The sequence below is a fragment of the Canis lupus genome, chromosome 20 (assembly GCF_011100685.1).
Source record: "Canis lupus familiaris isolate Mischka breed German Shepherd chromosome 20, alternate assembly UU_Cfam_GSD_1.0, whole genome shotgun sequence".
Classification (NCBI taxonomy): domain Eukaryota; kingdom Metazoa; phylum Chordata; class Mammalia; order Carnivora; family Canidae; genus Canis; species Canis lupus.
This window is the reverse complement of record NC_049241.1, coordinates 34,384,064-34,404,229: the sequence shown is the minus strand read 5'-3', so window position 1 is coordinate 34,404,229 and position 20,166 is coordinate 34,384,064. Positions and strand designations below refer to the sequence as shown.

The 20,166-nt window shown below is 35.4% G+C and overlaps 1 protein-coding gene across 1 annotated transcript in view; it reads right to left on the bottom strand.

Annotated features, from left to right (window-relative positions):
* Nucleotides 1–20,166, bottom strand: part of ERC2 (ELKS/RAB6-interacting/CAST family member 2) — a 946,536-nt gene that overhangs the window by 635,118 nt on the left and 291,252 nt on the right. Inside the window, exon 6 of the mRNA XM_038566126.1 lies at nt 18,021–18,176. Coding sequence (XP_038422054.1) covers nt 18,021–18,176 — 156 coding nt within the window. The remainder of the gene's footprint in view (nt 1–18,020; nt 18,177–20,166) is intronic.

Here is a 20,166-nt window from a genome sequence, read left to right as displayed (position 1 = left end):
AACTGACAGCCCAAGTCTGCTTTCTGGTTGTATGATCACACTGAAATCCATGACTAAAGGACCAAAAATATGTCACCATGGGCCCAGAAATACCTTCTACTCCACCAGTAGCACCTTGCTGAGGAAACAATCTCCCTAAAGAAATGATCATCTCTTCTGTTAATTTTTTGCATTTAATTTTTTTTACCTTGCAAATGATAGACAACTTAAAAATCACCTGAGTCTCCAACACAAAAAGAAAACACCATAAGGTACTGCTGTCCGTTCTTTTACTTTTCTTAAACTACTCACGCATGCATATGTGTAGGTATGTACACATAATCATAAACATCTTTAAAGAAATAAAAAGTAAATATTATATAATAAAACTATACTTAATATTCTAGGATTCTAGACTTCATGAAAAATGGTTCCCTCCCAGAGTTTGGGCAATATTATTATGGCCACAATGTAATGGTTATTTTAGCCATAGTGATACTATGAGGATTTAAGCCTCAGAGTTATTCATTCTTAACTCTTCATAGCCAAATACAGGATTTTACCTAGTAAGCACTGACAGCAGTGAACTCACCTGTTAAGACAAAATTATAAAACTTGCCATAAACTTTGCCATGAAGATTAAATGAGACAATATCGGTCAGCTCCTTGACACACAAAAAAAGCATTCAATTCACTGGAGCCCTTATGGAAAGCACTAGATTTCAGGGTTTGCAATCCAAGGTTCTGTCACTCACCTTAAGCAAGTTCTAAGGCTCTATCTCATCTTAAAAACAGGGTTAAGAATACCAACTTCATAAGTTGTAAGTCAAGTTTAAAATAAAGTATCATATGGGAAACATTTAGCTATATCTCCTGAAACTCAATGTAGCAGCCACAAGACACTCAGTAACCATTTGGGCAATGCGGTTAAATTAAGGGGTCCAAGACCAGTAGCTCATGAGTTTATGGGCCCCACCTTGTTAAGAACCTTGCACATGATAGATGCTCAATAAAATATTATCAAATAACACCTGTTCATTTAGATAAGTCAAGGGAAGCATCTGTCTGAAGTATAACAGGTTGAAGCATTTATAAGTAAATGCAGTAACTCCTGAAATAATCCAGCAGAGTGTCTGTAACCTCATAAATACCATTCCCTTTCTCAAGGAAAGCCAAGTTGCTTGAGTGTGAACTCAAAAAGGACCAGCTTTACCAAAATATAATATCTTAACATTATCAGAGTAATTACCTTAGCAATATTAGCCTTCAATTATACAAGATATAAATAAACATTGCGTACAGCTTGCATGCTTTAGTCTTCAAAGGAGCTAAATATGTATTTCTTTTTTCTTTTTCATTCCTTTACGTATCTGGATTTAAACAATAGAAGGAAGATGAAGTCCATTTAAGATTTTGTGAATCTTTTGTGATTATCAACTAGTGATGATGAAATCACTGAGCATTCACGGCACTATAAATCAGTTCTCTATCATATATCCATATATATATACCCAATGAAGTGTTGGCTGGATAAAGGCAGAGATCATATCGCAATAGTAGTCATTCAAAAATTATGCATTGAATTAAAAATGCATGAAATCTACAGGGCAGGGATCTTTAATATGAAATTCTTGGAAATGCTTCAGGGCATCTGTAAATTGCCTAAAATTATATAAATGATTACAAGTGAATATAAATGTATATGTCCCTAGGTAAATTTTTCTAATGAGTGAGCCTATAGATTGCATGCAGTTCTCTTCTATACTGATTACATAAACAAAACAGGGGGCACTTGGGCAGCTCATTTGGTTAAGGGTCCAACTCCTGATTTCAGCTCAGATCATGATCTCAGGGTCTTGCGATCAAGCCCCACATCAGCTCAACACTTAGCAGGGAGTCTGCTTGACATTCTTTCCCTTTGCATGTCCCCCCGTTTTTATCTCAAATAAATAAATCTTTAAAAAACAAAAACAAAAATGTTATGGACCTTTGCCTACATATGTTGCCCCTTGACTTTGTGAACACAAACCCCTATATATTTGTTAATAGGTTCTCAAGTGTTCTAACAAGTAGAACTCTTCCATGATCTGTTTGGAACAAAAATGAGTACAAAAGCAAGCATTATATGCCACTGTCATATAACACATCTTCTAGAAAACATGCAAAAGAGTTGTTATGCCTGGCAGTTTGGAAATGATTCTGGGCTAGGAAAAAGTGGACCTGCCAGAAAACTGAAGGAAGTCTCTTAATTTGTGGACAGAACAAAATGAATGACTCTTTCATATTTTTTCATTTCTCTATATCATGCAAAGACATAAAAAGTAACCTAATTAAAATATAAAAGTCTTGGCTAGATAATGCAGACACCACAAATGCAAAGGAGAGCCACAGAGGCAGAATGCAGAGAATGCATGGTAAGAAAAAAAGTGAGGTAGAGGATTCCTGAAACATCCCTGATATACAATAGTAGTAATAATAACAACAGCAATGATGATAACACAATTTACAACTGGAACACCTTCTTAGAGTCAAAGCGCTTTTCACATAGATGCATCAGGCTGGCATAGTGACTGACATTTTATAGATCAAAGCAAGGAGGCTCAGACAGATTTAAGTCTTATTCATGTTACAGTTACAAAATAGAGAAATAAGTCATGTCCACACATCTTCCATTTCTAAATGCTAATGTTCTTCATACATTTCGCTTCAGATCATAGAATAAGAACTACGCCTTTCTTCTTCCTAATTTCTGAATACGTTGGTAATTATTCCTTAAAATCCAGAAAAATAGAGGCACTTAGGAAAGCCAATTCATTACTATCTCTAATGCTACGGAATTAATGTGTTGGCATATGGGGGTAAGTTGGTACATAAAAACATCAAGGGAAGTAGCAAAATAAGAAAGTTGGCCTTGGGGTCTTTTGAAGCTATTTTAAAAAGTAAAATGTTAGGTTAAGAGCTAAGCAGTATATCTGTGTGTGTGTGTGTGTGTAATTTTTATTCCACTGATTTACACATGTCAAAGAGCATCTGGGCATGTGTACAAGTTAAACCAATCCAGGAGCCAAGACACATACCCACAAACTTAGACAACTTGCCTCCCATGCCCCACCCACCGCCATCCCACCCTTCATCCTACTATACCTCCTAAACACAAATCCCCTAGTAGCAAAAGCCTTCCTTGAAGAGATTAACCTTTAAACCAGTGGCACCTGTCCTTTATACCATATTGTAAGAGTAGCCAAAATCCAGCTGTTGGTACAGATTTTCCAAATAAACCAACAGAGCTCTTCCCATTCTAGGAACAGCCTTCTTCTGTTTTGGCAAGAGCTTTCAAGAATGACTCAGGAATCTAACTGGAAAGAACTATCACTTATAACCTCCTCTAAGAATGAGCACCGTATCTTTCATATGAGTGTAAACTCAGCTTTTTCATTGTAGGCACAACAAAACATAACATGCTTCATTCACTGACTCACCCACTAACCCACCACATGTTAGGTAGAGACTCTTATTTCTGTCTGTTTCTCCAAGAAGCAGGAAAATCACTTTAATGTACTTTTACCCTTCTGCCAAAAATCCTTTGCTTATGATCCAACAATCAGAGCTAATTTCAAACCTCAATTGCTTCCCCTAAGAGATGGACATCATTAGGTAACATTCTCCATTTCCATTTACAAAGATTTTAAAAGAAGAAAAAGGCAAAAGACATTTCCTTGGATGTTTCCAGCTGATAAAATCATTAATCTCATACTCCCAACTTCAAAGCAGGAAACTAGAAAATCATCTCACTTTCTCTGCACACAGAGAATAATTTTTCCTACTTCAAAGCACTATCTCTGTTTTGGGTCATTTTAATTATTGAACATGTGATGGAAGCTATCCACATAATGCCACCACTGTCTTTTTCATGAAAAATGTATAGGTCTAATTTGGACTACACTAATTTGAAAGGAGTAAAATACAAGGGAGAGTATAAGGAAAGACAAAGAGGCTGGGGGATCAGCACTCATCAGTGTAAGGTAATAAAAGGAAGGTGGGTAACACTTTCTGAGTGACTTTTCTTCTTTCCTTCTGGAAAGAACCAGTTCAAGCAATACCACAGCATATTGCCTTGCTCAAATTTCCTTCTACCTAATACACAGCAAAAGCAGAATTAGACTAACTTTATTAGTAATGCTGGTATTATTGCCAACCCAAGACAACCACGTGTTGTGAATAACCACTGTGAAAACAAACTTGACCCTTGTTCCTACAACAGGGGTCAGCAAACTATCTGGCCCTATTCAGAGTATGATTGCTAGAGAGAGGACCAGCCAGGCATTTCAATTCCAATCAACCCTTTTCCCACAAAATCACAATGCCATGGCTTGGCAAATTTTCTCTACAAAGGCCAGAGTAAATATTTTCAATTTTAAGGGCCAGATATCTCTGTCGCTATTAAATTTTGCTGTTGATGCACAAAAGCAACCAAAACAACATATAGATGACAGGGTGTGACTGTGTTCTAATAAAACTTTATTTATAAAGACAAGCAGTAAGCAGGATTTCTCCCATAAGCTATCGTTTTTTTTGTTGTTGTTGTTTTTTGTTTTTATTTATTATTTATGATAGTCACAGAGAGAGAGAGAGAGGCAGAGACACAGGCAGAGGGAGAAGCAGGCTCCATGCACCGGGAGCCTGACGTGGGATTCGATTCCGGGTCTCCAGGATCGCGCCCTGGGCCAAAGGCAGGCGCTAAACCGCTGCGCCACCCAGGGATCCCTAGTTTTTAACTCCTATCTAGACAAGTGCTAGATAGCAGAAATGTTCTATATTGTGCTTTCTCATACACTAGTCACTAGCCACATGTGACTATTAAATACTTGAAATGTGGCTAGTGTGACTATACTTTAAATTTTACTGAATTTTAGTTAAATTTGAATGGTTACATGTGACTTACTGGCTAAAGTATTAGCACAGTTTCTAGATACTATTCACTGCAGCCACTTCAAAAGAGATACAAGCTGTCTTCCAATTTATGGCATAGTTCAAATTTTTGCCTTGCAAAATAAAATATCCATGCTTCCACATTCACAATGAAACTATACAAAACTGAAAATGATATTTCTTAACTGTGAAATATCTACTACATTGAGGCCAAACTGATCATTTTGGTTTGCAGCAATCGAGTAACTGCTATTAACCAGTGTCAAGTGCCTAAGGGCTGAGTCACATCCATGCCAAGACCTGTCCAATCTGGAAGTTGTTTCTTTTCACCTCTGGACACTCAGTTGCACCTTGACTGAGAGCATAGGCCTACTCAAGGGCCCCATTAACTCCAAGGAAAATCTAAACCCTCCACAGACCCAAAAACATACACAAAGACATGGCTTAAAGAGCACAAGAACATGCAACTCAATTAGATTGCCTTATCTTACAGTCATCCACATAACAATACTGCCTCAACACAAAAAATCAAGGAGAGTTACCACATTCTTTGCTGTTGTCCACATGCAATAACTTATTTTCTGGCAACTGTTTTATTTATATAATAACTAGCTTGTGTTTTGCCTTTCTTAGCAGACCAAAGATATAATCCAATGAGGAGAAATAAGGAAACAGGATAGTAAAATGTATTTGGTTTTCTTCTAAGTATGAATAAGAAATAACAAACCAACATTTATTTTAAGAAACCCACACAGTATCAACTTTCTTTAATGGGTAAAAGAATCTTGAAAATTGAGGATACTCTTTAGGAAGTAAGAAACCCTTGGAATCACAGGCGCTAAAAGAGGGACCTATATACACAGTAAAGTAAGGTAGATGACATTCTGACTTTTCTATGATTTTTGATAAAACCATTCTAGATCCAACCACTTATTTATGGTTCCCAAATCCAAAAAAAAAAAAAACCTCTGAAAAATGAAACAAAAAAATTCCAGTGTGAAACAAACTCTGGTTGGCACAACCTGACATGAACTAATAGGATGCTACATAGAGCCTTTATTTATCCTACTTTAGAGTGAGGAATTTTTTTGTGCAGAGAGTTATGTGTTTGTTACAGGGTGTTGCTGTATCCCCACTGGCAGTGTTATGCAATCTGTGATATAGATCTTACCTTTCCAAAATCCCTGGAATATCTGATATCCAAACACATCTCTCCCCAAGGGTTTGGTAAGGAATATTCTAAAGAAAGCTGTCCAGGTAGGATATTTTCCTGTCATCTCAATGTCTACTGCCTAGAATCATGAAACAGTGCCTTACCTCAGTCTGAAGGATGGCAGCCCTCTGTTCTTTGGCAGTAAGCGACTCTTTAAAGCACTTCGATGTGTTGCTTGCAATCTGAATTTTGATTGCTAAGGGTTTCAAGCTTTGTTTGTAAGGCAAGAAGTTCTGACTCCTTCTTTGAAGCTCCTGCTTCAGCTGATCAATCTGTGAAACAAGAACAACATTGTAAGAAATTAGAAGCCACAGTTCCTACTCTTCACATTTGAGAACTGCTGATTTCTCTTAATTTTCAGTAGCCACTGGTCATTAACCCAACAAAGCAAGCCATGAGTTTAAAAAGATGGCTTGGGAAGTTCTTATGAGTTTAGGGAGGCTCTGTAAAGGTGGCCAAGAATATAGAAAACAGAAAGGTAAGGTCAGCAAATTGCCTTCCACTTTCCACCCCACTGAGAACCAAGGTTCACAGTGAAATGAAGGCTTCTCAGCCATACCTATTCCTCATCCAGGAAACCATGAAGCCACATAAACTATTCGTCATGATCTTCAGAAGGGTCAACAGGATGCTATTAAAGGTGATTAACCCAAGGTCCTTCTCTGCTACTCCATTGTGGAAATGATCATTCATGGGCATCATTTAACAAAAAAGAATCTTCACACCCCCCCAAAGTAAGCATTAAATGTTTTTTGTTTATATTAAATATTGAGAAGACACCAAAGAACATATAACTTTGTAAAGTATAGGAAAAATAATATGAGACATTCATCCTTCAATTCACCAAGATCATTAGAATTACCTATGTCCCAATCCATTTCTTCTTCTTTCCCCCTCCAGAAATAATTATCACCTTAAATTTTGTGTTTGTCATTTCCCTGCTTGTCCTTTACATATATTTTTTGCATTTCAACTTTATTTGTTCTGTGTTTTTAGTACTTTGCTTTTTTCTACTCAATCTTATGTCCTAAAGATGTTATTGTACATATAATTTGTTCATTTTCATTGAAGTACAGAATTTCATTGTATGACTTCTCCACAACTTATTTGCCCATTCTGCTGTTAATAGACATGTTAGTTTGTTTCCAGGTTTTTTGCTAGAACAAAAAGTGCTATTCCCAACATTCTTATATATATCACTTGGTACACCTAGCAAAAATGATCTAGGAGTTAAATTGCTGGACTATGTGGTATGCACATCTTTAACTTTACTAGACAACATCAAAATGTTTACCCAAGTTGTTACACTCATTTTTAGGGTCACAAGAAGTGTGTAAGTGTGCCAATCACTCCACATCTTGGCCAATATCTTATGTCATCAGACTTTTACATTTTTACAAGCCTGAAGTTGTGGTAGATAATCTCCAAACATGATTGACACCTAGTTTTTCCAGCTTGTACACACTTTCTGCACTCACAACTAGAGATGGAGTCTGTTTAACCTCCTCTTGAACCTGGGCTAAACTGGTCCTTGCTTCAACCAGCTAAATACAGCCAAAGTGTCAGTATGCCTGTTCTGGCCCTTGTCTATAGGAGACAGGCAGATTTAGCTTCCTCCAGGTGGAAGTTGGCCACCATGTTAGAAGTCCAACCCTCTAACCATTATGCTGTGAAGAAACCCATAACAGCCACATGGACAGGCCATGTAGAAAGACACAGAGGCCTGGAAGAAATTGTGGCTCCTTCGTCTTGTTCCTCGTCTTAAAGGGAAGAATTTCAATGTTTCATCATTAAGTTTGATGTTTGCTTTAGCTTTTTATAGGCACTCTTAAGTTTCAGAAAGTTCCTTTATTACAACTTTGCCAAGAGTTGTTTTTTTTTAATCATTAAGGAATGTTTAATATTAATAAACATTTTTTCTGCTTCTCATGATTTATCACACTTTTCACCTTTAATATGTTATTGTAATGAATTACATTAATGGATTTTTAAATACTCAGCTCTCCTGCACAACTATGAAAAACCCCACTTAGTCATGATGCATTATATTTTTTATAAGTTCCTGGATTCAGCTAATACTTTGTCAAGATCTTTCATCTATATTTATGGATAAAACTGGTTTTGTAATTTTTCCATTTCGTTCTCTCCTTGTCAGGTTTTAGTACCAATTTTGCCTTCCAAATGGAGTGCTCATTCTTTAATGTGTTCTGAAATGGTTTGTGTAAAATTGAAATTTTCTTCCCATTAACATTTATTAGAAATCATCAGTAAAAACCATCTAAAGCTGATATTTTCTTTCTCCAAAAACCATTACTTCATCTATCTTTAATGGTTATAGGAATATTTGTGTTTCTAGTTATTTGAGACAATTTTATTTATTTTTTTTAATTTTTATTTATTTATGATAGTCACACACAGAGAGAGAGAGAGAGAGAGAGAGAGAAAGAGAGGCAGAGACACAGGCAGAGGGAGGAGCAGACTCCATGCACTGGGAGCCCGATGTGGGATTCGATCCCGGGTCTCCAGGATCGCGCCCTGGGCCAAAGACAGGCGCTAAACCTCTGCGCCACCCAGGGATCTCTTGAGACAATTTTAATAAGTTTTTTCTCCTAAGAATTTTTCATTTTATCTAAATATTCACTTTCACTTAGGAAATTTTTATAAAACCCATTTATTTTTCACTATCTATAGCATCTATGACTTACTTCTATTTCATTCCTAATATTCCTTCATTTTACTCTCTTTTTCTTGATGCGGCTCAGCAGAAGTATGTCATGTTAAATAATCTCTTCAAAGAGTCAATTTTGGCTGTGTCGATCACCTAAAATTCTTATTTTCTATTTCATTAGTGTTCTTATTTTTTTTAATTATTTACTTCCTACTACTTTCTTTGGATTTATTCAATTTTCCTTTCCTAACTTTGTAAATTGGATATTTATCTCACTAATTTTTACCCCTTTTTCTTACCATATATATGTCTTAAGACTATAAATTTCCCTGTCAGTATCATTTTAGCTCGATCTCACTAGTTTGATTATGTAGTATTAACATTATTGTTCAGTCCTAAATGTTTTCTGATTTCCATTATTATTTATCCTTCAACTCACAAATAATTTATAAGTATGCTTCTTACCCTACAAATACATGGATGTTTCCTAGTCATCTTTGTGGTTTTTTTCTTGCTTGTTTGCTTTGTGAATAAAGAACAAGGTCTGTTTGAAATTCGTGTATCTTGCTTTATGACACAGTATGTAGTCAGTTATCATAAATGTACTTTGTATACTGTGTGCTAGAAAAGAATTTGTATCCAAAAATTATTGAGCACAACAGTCTATATTGGCTTGAAAATTATTCCCTTGCCTTAAAAGTCTACAACAGCTTTCTCATGGTTATTATTTGGCTGGTGTGTCTTTTTTTCACTTTCAATGTGTCATTAACTTTATGTTGTAGATGTCTCTTACAAATAGCATATACTGAGATGCTTTTATCCTTTCTGATAAAATTAAATGGAGCATTTATTAACATTACAATGTATGTGATTTTATTTCAACCATTTTACCTCACGCTTTCTAAATATACTGCCTTTTCTATTTCTTCTCTTTTCCTTCTTACCTTTTGAATGACTTTTTTCCTATTCTTTTTTGCCTCTACTCATTTGAAAGTTATCATTTTATTTTGTTTATTTTATGTTTACTTCAATTATTTCTAATCTTTAGGTTACTGCCCTAGAAAGTATAGCACACTTACATTTTTAATCTACCTTAGTCTAAAGTCAGTCTATGCTTACATTCTTTCTGAATAATAGAAGGATCTTGAGACACTTTAAGTTCAGCCACCATCCCGTTGACATACACATTATTGTCATATATCTCAGTTCTTTCCTGTTTTGCTTTGAATTCAACATTATTTTGTTACAGTCCATGTCAGTTTAGATATAGCCCCAACATTTGTCACTAGCTTTGTTATTCATCCCTGCATCTCAAATATTCTGTCAGAAATCTCCTTTTGTGTAAATGCATCATTTAAATTTCTTGTAGTAGGATTTTGTTGGTGGCAAGTTAAATTTCTGTCTAAAAATATCTCAACTTCATTTTTTTAATATTGTTGCTGAGTGTTAAAAGTAATTTTCTAGGTAAAGAGATATTTTCTCTCAGCCAACTTTTGGCTAACAGAAGCTATTAAAAATTCAAGCTATCACTCAAATTCATTCCTTTACAGATAATGGGACTTTTTTCCATTAGCTGCCTTTTTAAATAGCTTTACTGAAATATAATTTATATGCCATACAATTCAACTGCTTAAAGGGTACAGTTGATGATTTTTAGTATATTCACAGAATTGTGCAACCCTCATGATAATCAAATGTTAGAGGATTTTCATCATCCCAAAATGAAACTTTGTAATGATTAGAAGTCACTCTCCATATTCCTCACCCTGTACCCCCAGCCTTAGGCAACTCATATTTACCTTCTGTCTATTCTGGGAATTTTATATAAACGGAATCTTATACATACTTTGCAACTGGCTTCTTCCACACAGCACAATGTTCCAAGGTTCATCCATATTATAGTACATATCTGTACTTCATTCCCTTTTATTGTTGAGTAATACTACACTGAATGAATATGCCACAGTTCTGCTATTTTTTTTATACCAGCTATCAATTATGGTAGCTTGATTTCTGTCAAGTTTTGTGATTTAGAAAAAAACTTTTACTGTGTGATCATGTTTTTTGGAACCTTATTTGGAGGAAAACTTTGAGATCTAAGTTGAACATGTAGCCCTTCAGAGCATCTGTCTCTGCCAATACCTGGGCACTATCAACCAAGTACCCCTTTAAACTCCATTCTCTACTTGAAGTTTTTTGATCACCTTATACACTGCACATCTGTGCAAGAGACACCTGTTGTTAAGGATTCTCAAAGCTAGTTTGTTTTTGTTTTTACCTTTCACTTGGCTCAAAGTTTTAAAATAGATAATTTTCCCTGGATTCACCTAGTCTAGGTGGGAGGAGAGTATAGTGAGGAGGTTTTTTAGTTTGTACTAAAGCGTGTAGCTGTCTGAGATCCCAGCTTAATGTGGTAGGGGTAGTAGAATTCCTATTTGACTCTTCATCTTGAACAAACTCAGGCTTCTCTCTTTCCTTCAATGTCCCCGTGACTATGGAAACTAATGCTCAAGTTCACCGTCTAGAAAATGCCAACGAGAAGACAGAATCAGTGCTCTATCATCACTCCAGCTCCCTTCTTTGGTTTAGTTTTTGCCCTTGAGATTCTTTCTAACTTGACAGTTTATAAGTACATTTTTAAATATATGTTTTGAAAATGTATTTTATCTAGCATTTGTTGTTCTTTTCAACAACTAAAACTAGCATAAACAAGAACCAAACTACTGACAATAACTTATGAGAATGAGTAGAATGGGATGCTTACAAAGAAATAAGACCCCCTTTTTTGGAATTGTTCAGGTTGTGCAATTCCCTGGAAAGGCTGAGATGAAATCTCATTTGCAGAATGAAGTCAGACTAGATCAGGGGGCAAATAGGTTTCATTTTGCTTGCCAAATTTAAATATTTGGTAGTGACTGGCAGTCTTGAGAAGGATTCTGAGGACGCTTAAAGAGTCACTGAAAAAGAATTGTGATTGATTATCAATATGATCTGGGTATGTGTGAAGAGATAGCGACACTGATCACATATATGAAATCCATGGAACATGTTTCTTCTTTATAATTTAAGGAATCATGAATCTATAATCATTTCTACCTAAAATAAAAGTAAGTTATCTCTTTCTCACTCTCTCTCTCATACAACAAGAACAGACTATACAATTAAAAAAGGGAAAAATCTGGATTAGGATTAACTAAAATTATAAAAGAAATAAAATCTGTTATGATCAGCAAGATCAGCATTCTTCACATGGGTTATAGTTCTAAATCATATGCAGTTGTAGCTCACAGCACAATATATAGTTAATTCCACATATGAAACTGATTCGTCCTAAAATAAAGTTAAAAAAACTTTGAACTTTACATGCTTAAGCAAAGATGATGTTTATCATATAAAAAAATGATCTGGGCTAGCTTCTACAAGTATCAGAGTAGAAATTTAGTATGGGAATGGGGTATTGAGAGAGGAAATTGGATGAAATAACTTGATCAACAGAATGGTATTTAATAGGAAGGAAGAACATGACAAGTTCTACATGCACCTACTTTATTCAACAAAAATAGATTGATAATGATAAAACTATTTCAGTCTATAAATATTAAATAGACAGTTGCTTTAAATAGCTTTCAGACTATCATAGCCATGAGGTAAATTTTAAATAAGTACTTTATGCAGACAATAACAGAAAAGGGCTTTTCTAAGGGGAATATAGTTACAGGGTAGAAAATCATATTCTTCCATAAAAATATGCCTTTTGCTTCTTTTACAGCAATAAACTCAATAAAAATGGAAAGTGATGCAATCAAACATACATGAGAACTGAGACTGGGGAAGGTCTGTCTCGGTGATGGCAAGAAGAAAAGCCAATCGGAATTACATCACACGCTTTATATGAAGTCCATGTGGACATCAGGAACACTTCATCTCGTCTGAAAGTTCTTCCACCACTTACGTCTGTGACACAACCAACACCCTGAAAACACTCCCTTGCCAAGGAAAACAGCTTCTTTTTCACTACAGATATGGCCCTCATGTCTAGAAAGTGATATGCTTATTATCATGCAGTTTGGGTTATGAGGTTTGTAATCCTTCAGAGGTTAATAAGAAAATGTGTTACAAATTCAGAATAAAAGAGGAGATCTAAGACAGCAGAGCAGTGTCTTTGGCAAACTCCTAAAACAGAGAGAGTGACTAATACAGAAGTACTAAGATCAGTAGATGAAAAATGTGTTACACTAGGAACAAAGCCTCATATAGAACAAGGGATGCCATCACTCTTTCCCTACAGAAAAACAATTATTTACATGGTACATTCCATTCTTAGAGGCTCAACAGTGCTCCTGATGGTGACTCATGCTTTTCATGACCTCTAGATTCTGTCTGTGCAGTCTGAGTCCTCTAAGTTTTCAGGGTTGAGTCTCAGTTCTCAGGGAAAACGTGCATGTGCCAAAGGGCTTCAAGATGCAGGGATTTCCATCCTGGCCAACTATGTCTGGTATCTTTGCACAAGTTGAGACTCTAAACTGTATTTTTTAAATTTTTTGCAATTTTCCTTCCACCTTTGCAAACATGTTATGTCATGGTTTTTCTATGACATAATTTATAAAAGCAATTTGGGTCTTTACTTCTACTTCATTTAATCACAAAGCTTTCAAGAGACCCTACCAGTCCCAGTCATCTGTTCAGCGTCAAAATGGAGGTGCGTGCATGCCATTCCATCCACATGGCTATTTAAAATACTTCCTTTCCCTTCACCTACATGCTTTACTTATTTTATTTATTTATTTATTTATTTATTTATTTTTATTACACACACACGGGGGGGGGAGAGAGAGAGAGAGGGAGGCAGAGACGCAGGCAGAGGGAGAAGCAGGTTTCATGCAGGGAGCCTGACGTGGGACTCGATCTCGGGTCCCCAGGATCACGCCCTGGGCTGAAGGCGATGCTAAACTGCTGAGCCACCAGGGCTGCCACTACTTATTTTAATAATTAATGCAAGCAGTACTCCCTTTACATCCACAACATTGTTTCTATGTCAAATTTTCACTGAAACTTAAAATTGCCTATTTCAATATACTATTGCATCTAAAAAATGAGTTTGTATACAAGAATTATTATTAGCTGCCTTTATTACCCACTTGGAGCAAATAATTACATACTGAGATTGAGAATGATTTGAAGTCATGCCCTGTTAATGAAGAGAAATCAAATGCTGAGACAATTATCACCAATGAGTCATAAAAACAATTTCTGGCTAAAATTTCCAAAAAACAAAAAATAAAAGGAGAATGTAAATATGTGTTTATCCAATTTTAGGAGCTTTTTTTTTCATAATCAGGCTGAATTTTTTATCTTATATATTTTTTTTAAAGTAGTGAACTTCCAGAGAATCATGATAGAACTCATTTTAGATTTCCATTAAAGAAATATTCACATTGAAGAACACCTCTAAGGCTGCTCTTTGCAAACTGTTATCACTCTGAAAGTGCCTCTCCAAAATACCAGGTAAAAAAGTTCTCTGGACCCTTTTAAAAGCTTTCTACATATTCATTACAAACAGCTAGAAGAAGTAACAATATTTAACTGCAATTTCAGATTTGGTTTCCGGAGTTCCACTCCCTTCCTTATGTAGCATCTCATTAAGAATTTCTGAAATATTTTACCAAGACCAAGGTCTTTAAAAACTGTTAAAATAACAGTTTCTAAAGTCAACTATGCCTGCATTTTTTGCTAGTTGGGATCCAAAGTCACTTCTGATTTTCATTTCTATCACTGCCTCACTAAACCCCTGAGTTTCACAATTACATTTCCATTTCCCTCAGTAAGCTTCAGAGCCTCTAGGTGTTCACAATTTAAATCTAACATTTCTTTCCTTTTTTGGAAAACCTGCCATTTCACATAGACTGGAGTTCTTTCCACTTCCTCTTCTGTGTGGAGTTGGTTTAGGATGGTATTTTTACTTATCCTTCTAGGTTTGCTCAGTCACTAATTTGAGTTTGCACTCTTCACCAGACCTGTCATTGCTATTTTGCCAATCTGGTTATTTAGACAAAAAACACTAACTAACCCCTAAACTACTTGTATTACTGCAGCCACAAGTGACCTCTACTCTTATCAAATCTTTGGAGTAGTTTTTCTAGGACATTTCTTACTTTCCCAACTAAGTGGTCAGTGTTGACTTTGAAGTGAGAAACATTTCTGAATATGCACTACTTTTAAGAGCCCCTCTGTAGCTAGCGCAGTGTCATGTGCTAAAAACGGGGTTTGGTAAGTCTTTGGCAATCAGAGAGCTAAAAAAAATCCACCATTGAAAGCTTTATCCATACAATTCTGTATAAATGAAAGAGTTCGGGCAGCCGGGGTGGCTCAGCGATTTAGCACCAACTTTGGCCCAGGGCCTGATACTGGAGACCCAGGATGAAGTCCCACATCAGGCTCCCTGCATGGAGCCTGCTTCTCCCTCTGCCTGTGTCTCTGCCTCTCTCTCTCTCTCTCTCTCTCTCTCTTTCTCTCTCATGAATAAATAAATAAAATCTTTAAATAAATGAATGAATGAATGAATGAATGAAAAATTCAAGAGACTCTAATGCTGACACTAAACAATTGTCAAAATTAACTCTTCAGATATCTGTGATAATGTTGACAAGCAGCATATTCATATAAATTTTGTAAAAAAGTTATCCAAACAGGCCACAATGGACCATGAACTATGGTAGTAATCCAATTTCAGAGGATATCAATTCCATGCCTCTAAAATTTAATAAGTTCCATGACAAGTGATTCATCCAACTGGAATCAGTTCACACAGCCCCCAGATCCCACAAAGCACAGAATACAAGCACTCAGGACTAAATGTTTGGCAATACCTAGGTCTTAATAGACCTGCTCAACCATACCCATACTTGCCTCTCAAAACAAAAATAAGAAAAATCAGCAATTGAAGTAATGATATGAAGTATAAAAACTATGTTGAGATTTAATCCAATAAGAACATTCTATCAACGGAAAAAATATAAAAAATGCTTACTACGTAGCTTTTGTCAATCTATGAGGGTATCTGCATGACAGTATAAAAACTCATTTTATTTGTATTCTTAGAAATCTATTTTCCCCATTAGTCAAGTCAAATATTACATTATTATTATTATTACTATTATTATTAGGTTTGGTAATACTTCTTCAGTAATAATGGGGATGATTATTAGCTACTTTTTTAAGCCAGGCATTTTAATTACATTATTTCATTTAACCCTGTGAGTCTCCCTCTAAGGCTTGCAATGTTGTCCCATTTTATAGAAGAGTGGCTGAGTGACATAAGTTACTCCTCAAGACCATGCAACTAGCAAAGGCAAGCTAGAGATCTGCCAGAGTCCACTTGCCACGTCAGCCTACTCTCTTTTCACCTTACTCTATTTCTCTCCTCAAACATCCTTCTGACCTGACCACTTTTAGAACCATAAAAAGTAACCAAACATTAAAAATTAAAACCAACTCAAGGACCAACAGTCTTTCAGACACCTATGGGCTAATAAAGTCCTGCTTGCTGGAGACCATATACATGTTTTATTGACCTGGACAAATTTCATGGCATTTTTAGTTGTAGAAGGGGCTTGAACTATTTCCCACTGCTGAATGACAGGGTGGGGAGGAAAAGTTTAGGCCAAAACAATAATTTTGCCCAAATGTTATGAGTTCATACTTATCTTCATAACTTCAATCCCAGAGTGAATGGTCATTGTTTGGTCAACAGGCCACCCTACCATTGGGCTTGTTATACTCCAGCTCAACTCTCTGAGAGGGAAGGACTGCAAAAAAGAAACTGGAAGAGAGGGCTTGACCAGGAAAGCCCATTCTACATTTTGTGGAACTCCTTGAAAGGAAGGGGTTATATTCAAATCCACTGGACATTCTCCTCAAATTCCCCTCCACCTCTTCATCCAAATTTTTGGTCATAATCTCAACGTCAACTTACAAATATAAAGTTGGCAGAAGTAAGCGAACTTTTTGTTTTTTCCTAGAGAAAGGCACATACATGCATACATAGACATGGTTTAGTAGATGCTACATATTATTTCCTCTCTATAGTTTGCAAATTCCCCACAATAAGTATGCATATACTTCACAATGATAAAATTATACCATCACTTAACCATTTTTTCTCTCTACTTCCACTGTTTCTTCATAGAAGTCTGCATTACTCTTAACTCTGCTGCATTTTATAAGGCAACAAACAAAAGTAAAACTTTGAACAAGAACAGGAGTGTTTAAGAGTACATGGTAGAAAAAACAAAATTTAAACTGATGTGGTTATTATTTCAGACGCAAAATAGTTTAAATCCAGGGATAAATAAAAGCATCTCCAAGTCTCAAAAGACCTACATAGAGCTATTCATAAACTTAACAATTATGCATATGTAAAAATAATAGATATTTAAGAGTTTAGTTCATTTTAGCCCAAAGTTTAATGAAAAATAACAAACCAAATTCTTTAAAACTAGCAATATTAATATAAGTTAATAGAACAGGTTACTATAATTATATTTTATAAATATTCCATAGCAATAGATATCAATAATAACAATGCCTGACATGTATTAAATGCTTTCTAGAGATTAGTCAGGGGCTAAGTGCTTTAAATGCATAATCTCTTGAAATTGTCAAGGCAACCCAAAGATGAAGGTAGTTTCCTTTCTCCTGCATCTATTTCATGGATGAAAAAACTGAGGCTTAAAGAAGTTGAATAATTTAAGTAGTAGTATTGGAATGCAAAGTCAATTCTGCCTTAAAAACTATGCTAAAACCAAAATGTCTTTATACAACTGGAAATTAAATTGGCTTCCAGGATCAACACCTTTGGACACAGTCACCTTCCTAGGCATGGGCCAAAATTTGGCAATGATAGAAACTTCACAAATATCAAACTTATGAAAACTCAAGAAATTTGGAAGAGAGGAGACTATTAAAAATAAATGTTAATTCCCAAGACACCAAACTTACTTATTAGAAAATCTTGAACACCTTAGTAAGTAGAAATTCAACCAAAGATGTTCCCTGATCTCTTTTTGGAATCTACACTTCCGAACAAAAAATGTTCTACATTCTTCTTTATTGTCCATATATTTCATCATATCACATAAAACAGGTTATGTGGGCATTTGGGGAAAGTATGTATGCAAACCGTAACTTTCCAGTCACATTAAGAGTATAAAAGTTTATAACTTTGGACCATACCTTGGTTTTCATGAACTTGGAGTGACTTTTGTAAACCTCTATTTGTTTGATCTCTTCTTCGCGGTCCTCAGTGTTCAGCACACCATTGGCTTTTAACATCTGGATCTCATCCTCCAGATCCCTTATGTTTCGCTCCAATGAAGCAATTTTTGTGTCCTGTTGTTTTAAAAAAAAAAAAAAATGGGAATAAAAAGAAGGAAATAAAATTGTTTTTTTAGTATCATCAAAACAGAATTTCAGAAAGTATTTTGGGTAGTAATACATTAACTATGGTATAGACATAACCCTGAATTCAGGATAATTTATGTTTTTCACTTCTGAGGATCATTTGTAAGATATTTTTTAAGTTTCCAATAAAGAACACGTGTCAATACAACATGGAGAGTTGCCTAGATATGTTTGTCTAATGTCTGGGAATCAAATTACCAAAGCAACAGTGATAAAAGTGATCTAAAGTGTTAAAAAAAAAAAAAAAACACCATTTAAGTGGACAAATTTATAATTTCAGATACAGTTTACCAGTGTACAATTTCTAGTCTACTTGTAAATGCAAAAACAGTTTGTTCATGTGTATATTATGTGGCCGGTTTTATAAGGCATGCTTGGAATATGACTCTGAGAGCGAAGGAAATTAAAATCTACTAATGAGGAAAAGGATTCTCATCTAGAATACAGACATCAATGAAATTAAATAACTGAATCCTGACTTAGTATGACTGATACACTAAATATTGAAAATTTATAGCAACTGTACATTGTAATGATTTATTTGGCAAGCAGCTCCCTGCATGACAAAATAAACATAAGTCACCTTGTAGGACATTTCTAATCTACTGATTTTCAGAGTTAAAAAACTAGAAATATTACACTCAACTGTGGGATTGAGAAGGGAAAAAAAAACCATAGAGAATTTTTTAAGGAAATGACAGACTCTATGTATACGGTAGAGCATAGCAAGAAATATTGCTTTAGAAAGACGAGAAGAGAGCGAACTCTTACAGGGGAAAAGAAAAAACCTTCTCCAACCTGAGGTGTTAAACTCCAACCAGTCTTTGGAATAAAACACATTGAAAGTTTGACTATAAGTTTTCTCCCTGACACCATCTACCTGCCCTTTTATTGTGCAAATCCAAAGAGCTGATATTACATTTGTAATTCAATGTTAATGGAGGGGAAAAAAACACAAACTCATTTTTTTTTACCAACTTATTTTCAAGAATCTAGAAGACTAAAGAGTTCCAAAAGTAAAGACAATGAATGGTCTATTCTATTTATAACTAACTCATAGAAAAAACTTTGCAACAAGTATATTTGTCCTGATTTTGTGGCTATTTTCCATTCTAATTTCTTACATTATGTGGTCGATGTCATGTCTCATGGGGCAATGTAATAATCAATACTATTATCATTTAACATCGTCATCATCATTAAGTGGAAGAAAATGAGGAGAAACAACTTCTTACTGAGTGCCACTATGTGTGACCATCCAAGTGCTTTAAGTGCTGAAGATATTTTTATTAATTCTCAGAAAAAAAAACAAGAAAATGAAATAAAAAGATTCTGAAATTTCAAAGATTATTATGGAATGTTATATTTTATAGCATTTTGTTTTCCTTTTAAAATAGTATTGTTATTTTTTCCAGTTATAAAAGTAATATATCTTAAATTCCTAGAAAATGGAGAGAATCCCCTCTTATCCTACTACCAAGAGATAACCATGACTCATGTTTTATGTACAGCCTGCCAGTATTTTTCTATTCCAAATGCAATTTCTAGAAATCCTTTATACTTCCAGCTTGAGTAAAAGGGGTGTCATGGACTAAATGCATGCCTCCAAAATTCCTATTTGAAGCTCTAACCCCTAATGTAATGGAGACTTGATGGCATTTGGAGACAAGGCCTTTAAGAGGTGATCAGTGTTACAAGCAGTCATAAGGATGAGGCCTTCATAAAAAGAGACACTACAGAGCTTCTTTTCTCTCTTTTGCTCTCTGCCATGTGAGGACACAGCAAGAAAGTGGCCATCTGTGAGCCAGGAAGAGAGAGCTCTCACCAGAACCCAACTCGCTTGCACCCTGATCTGGGACTTCCAGCCTCCAGAACTGTGAGAAAATACATTTCTGTTTTATATGCCACCCATAAGTGG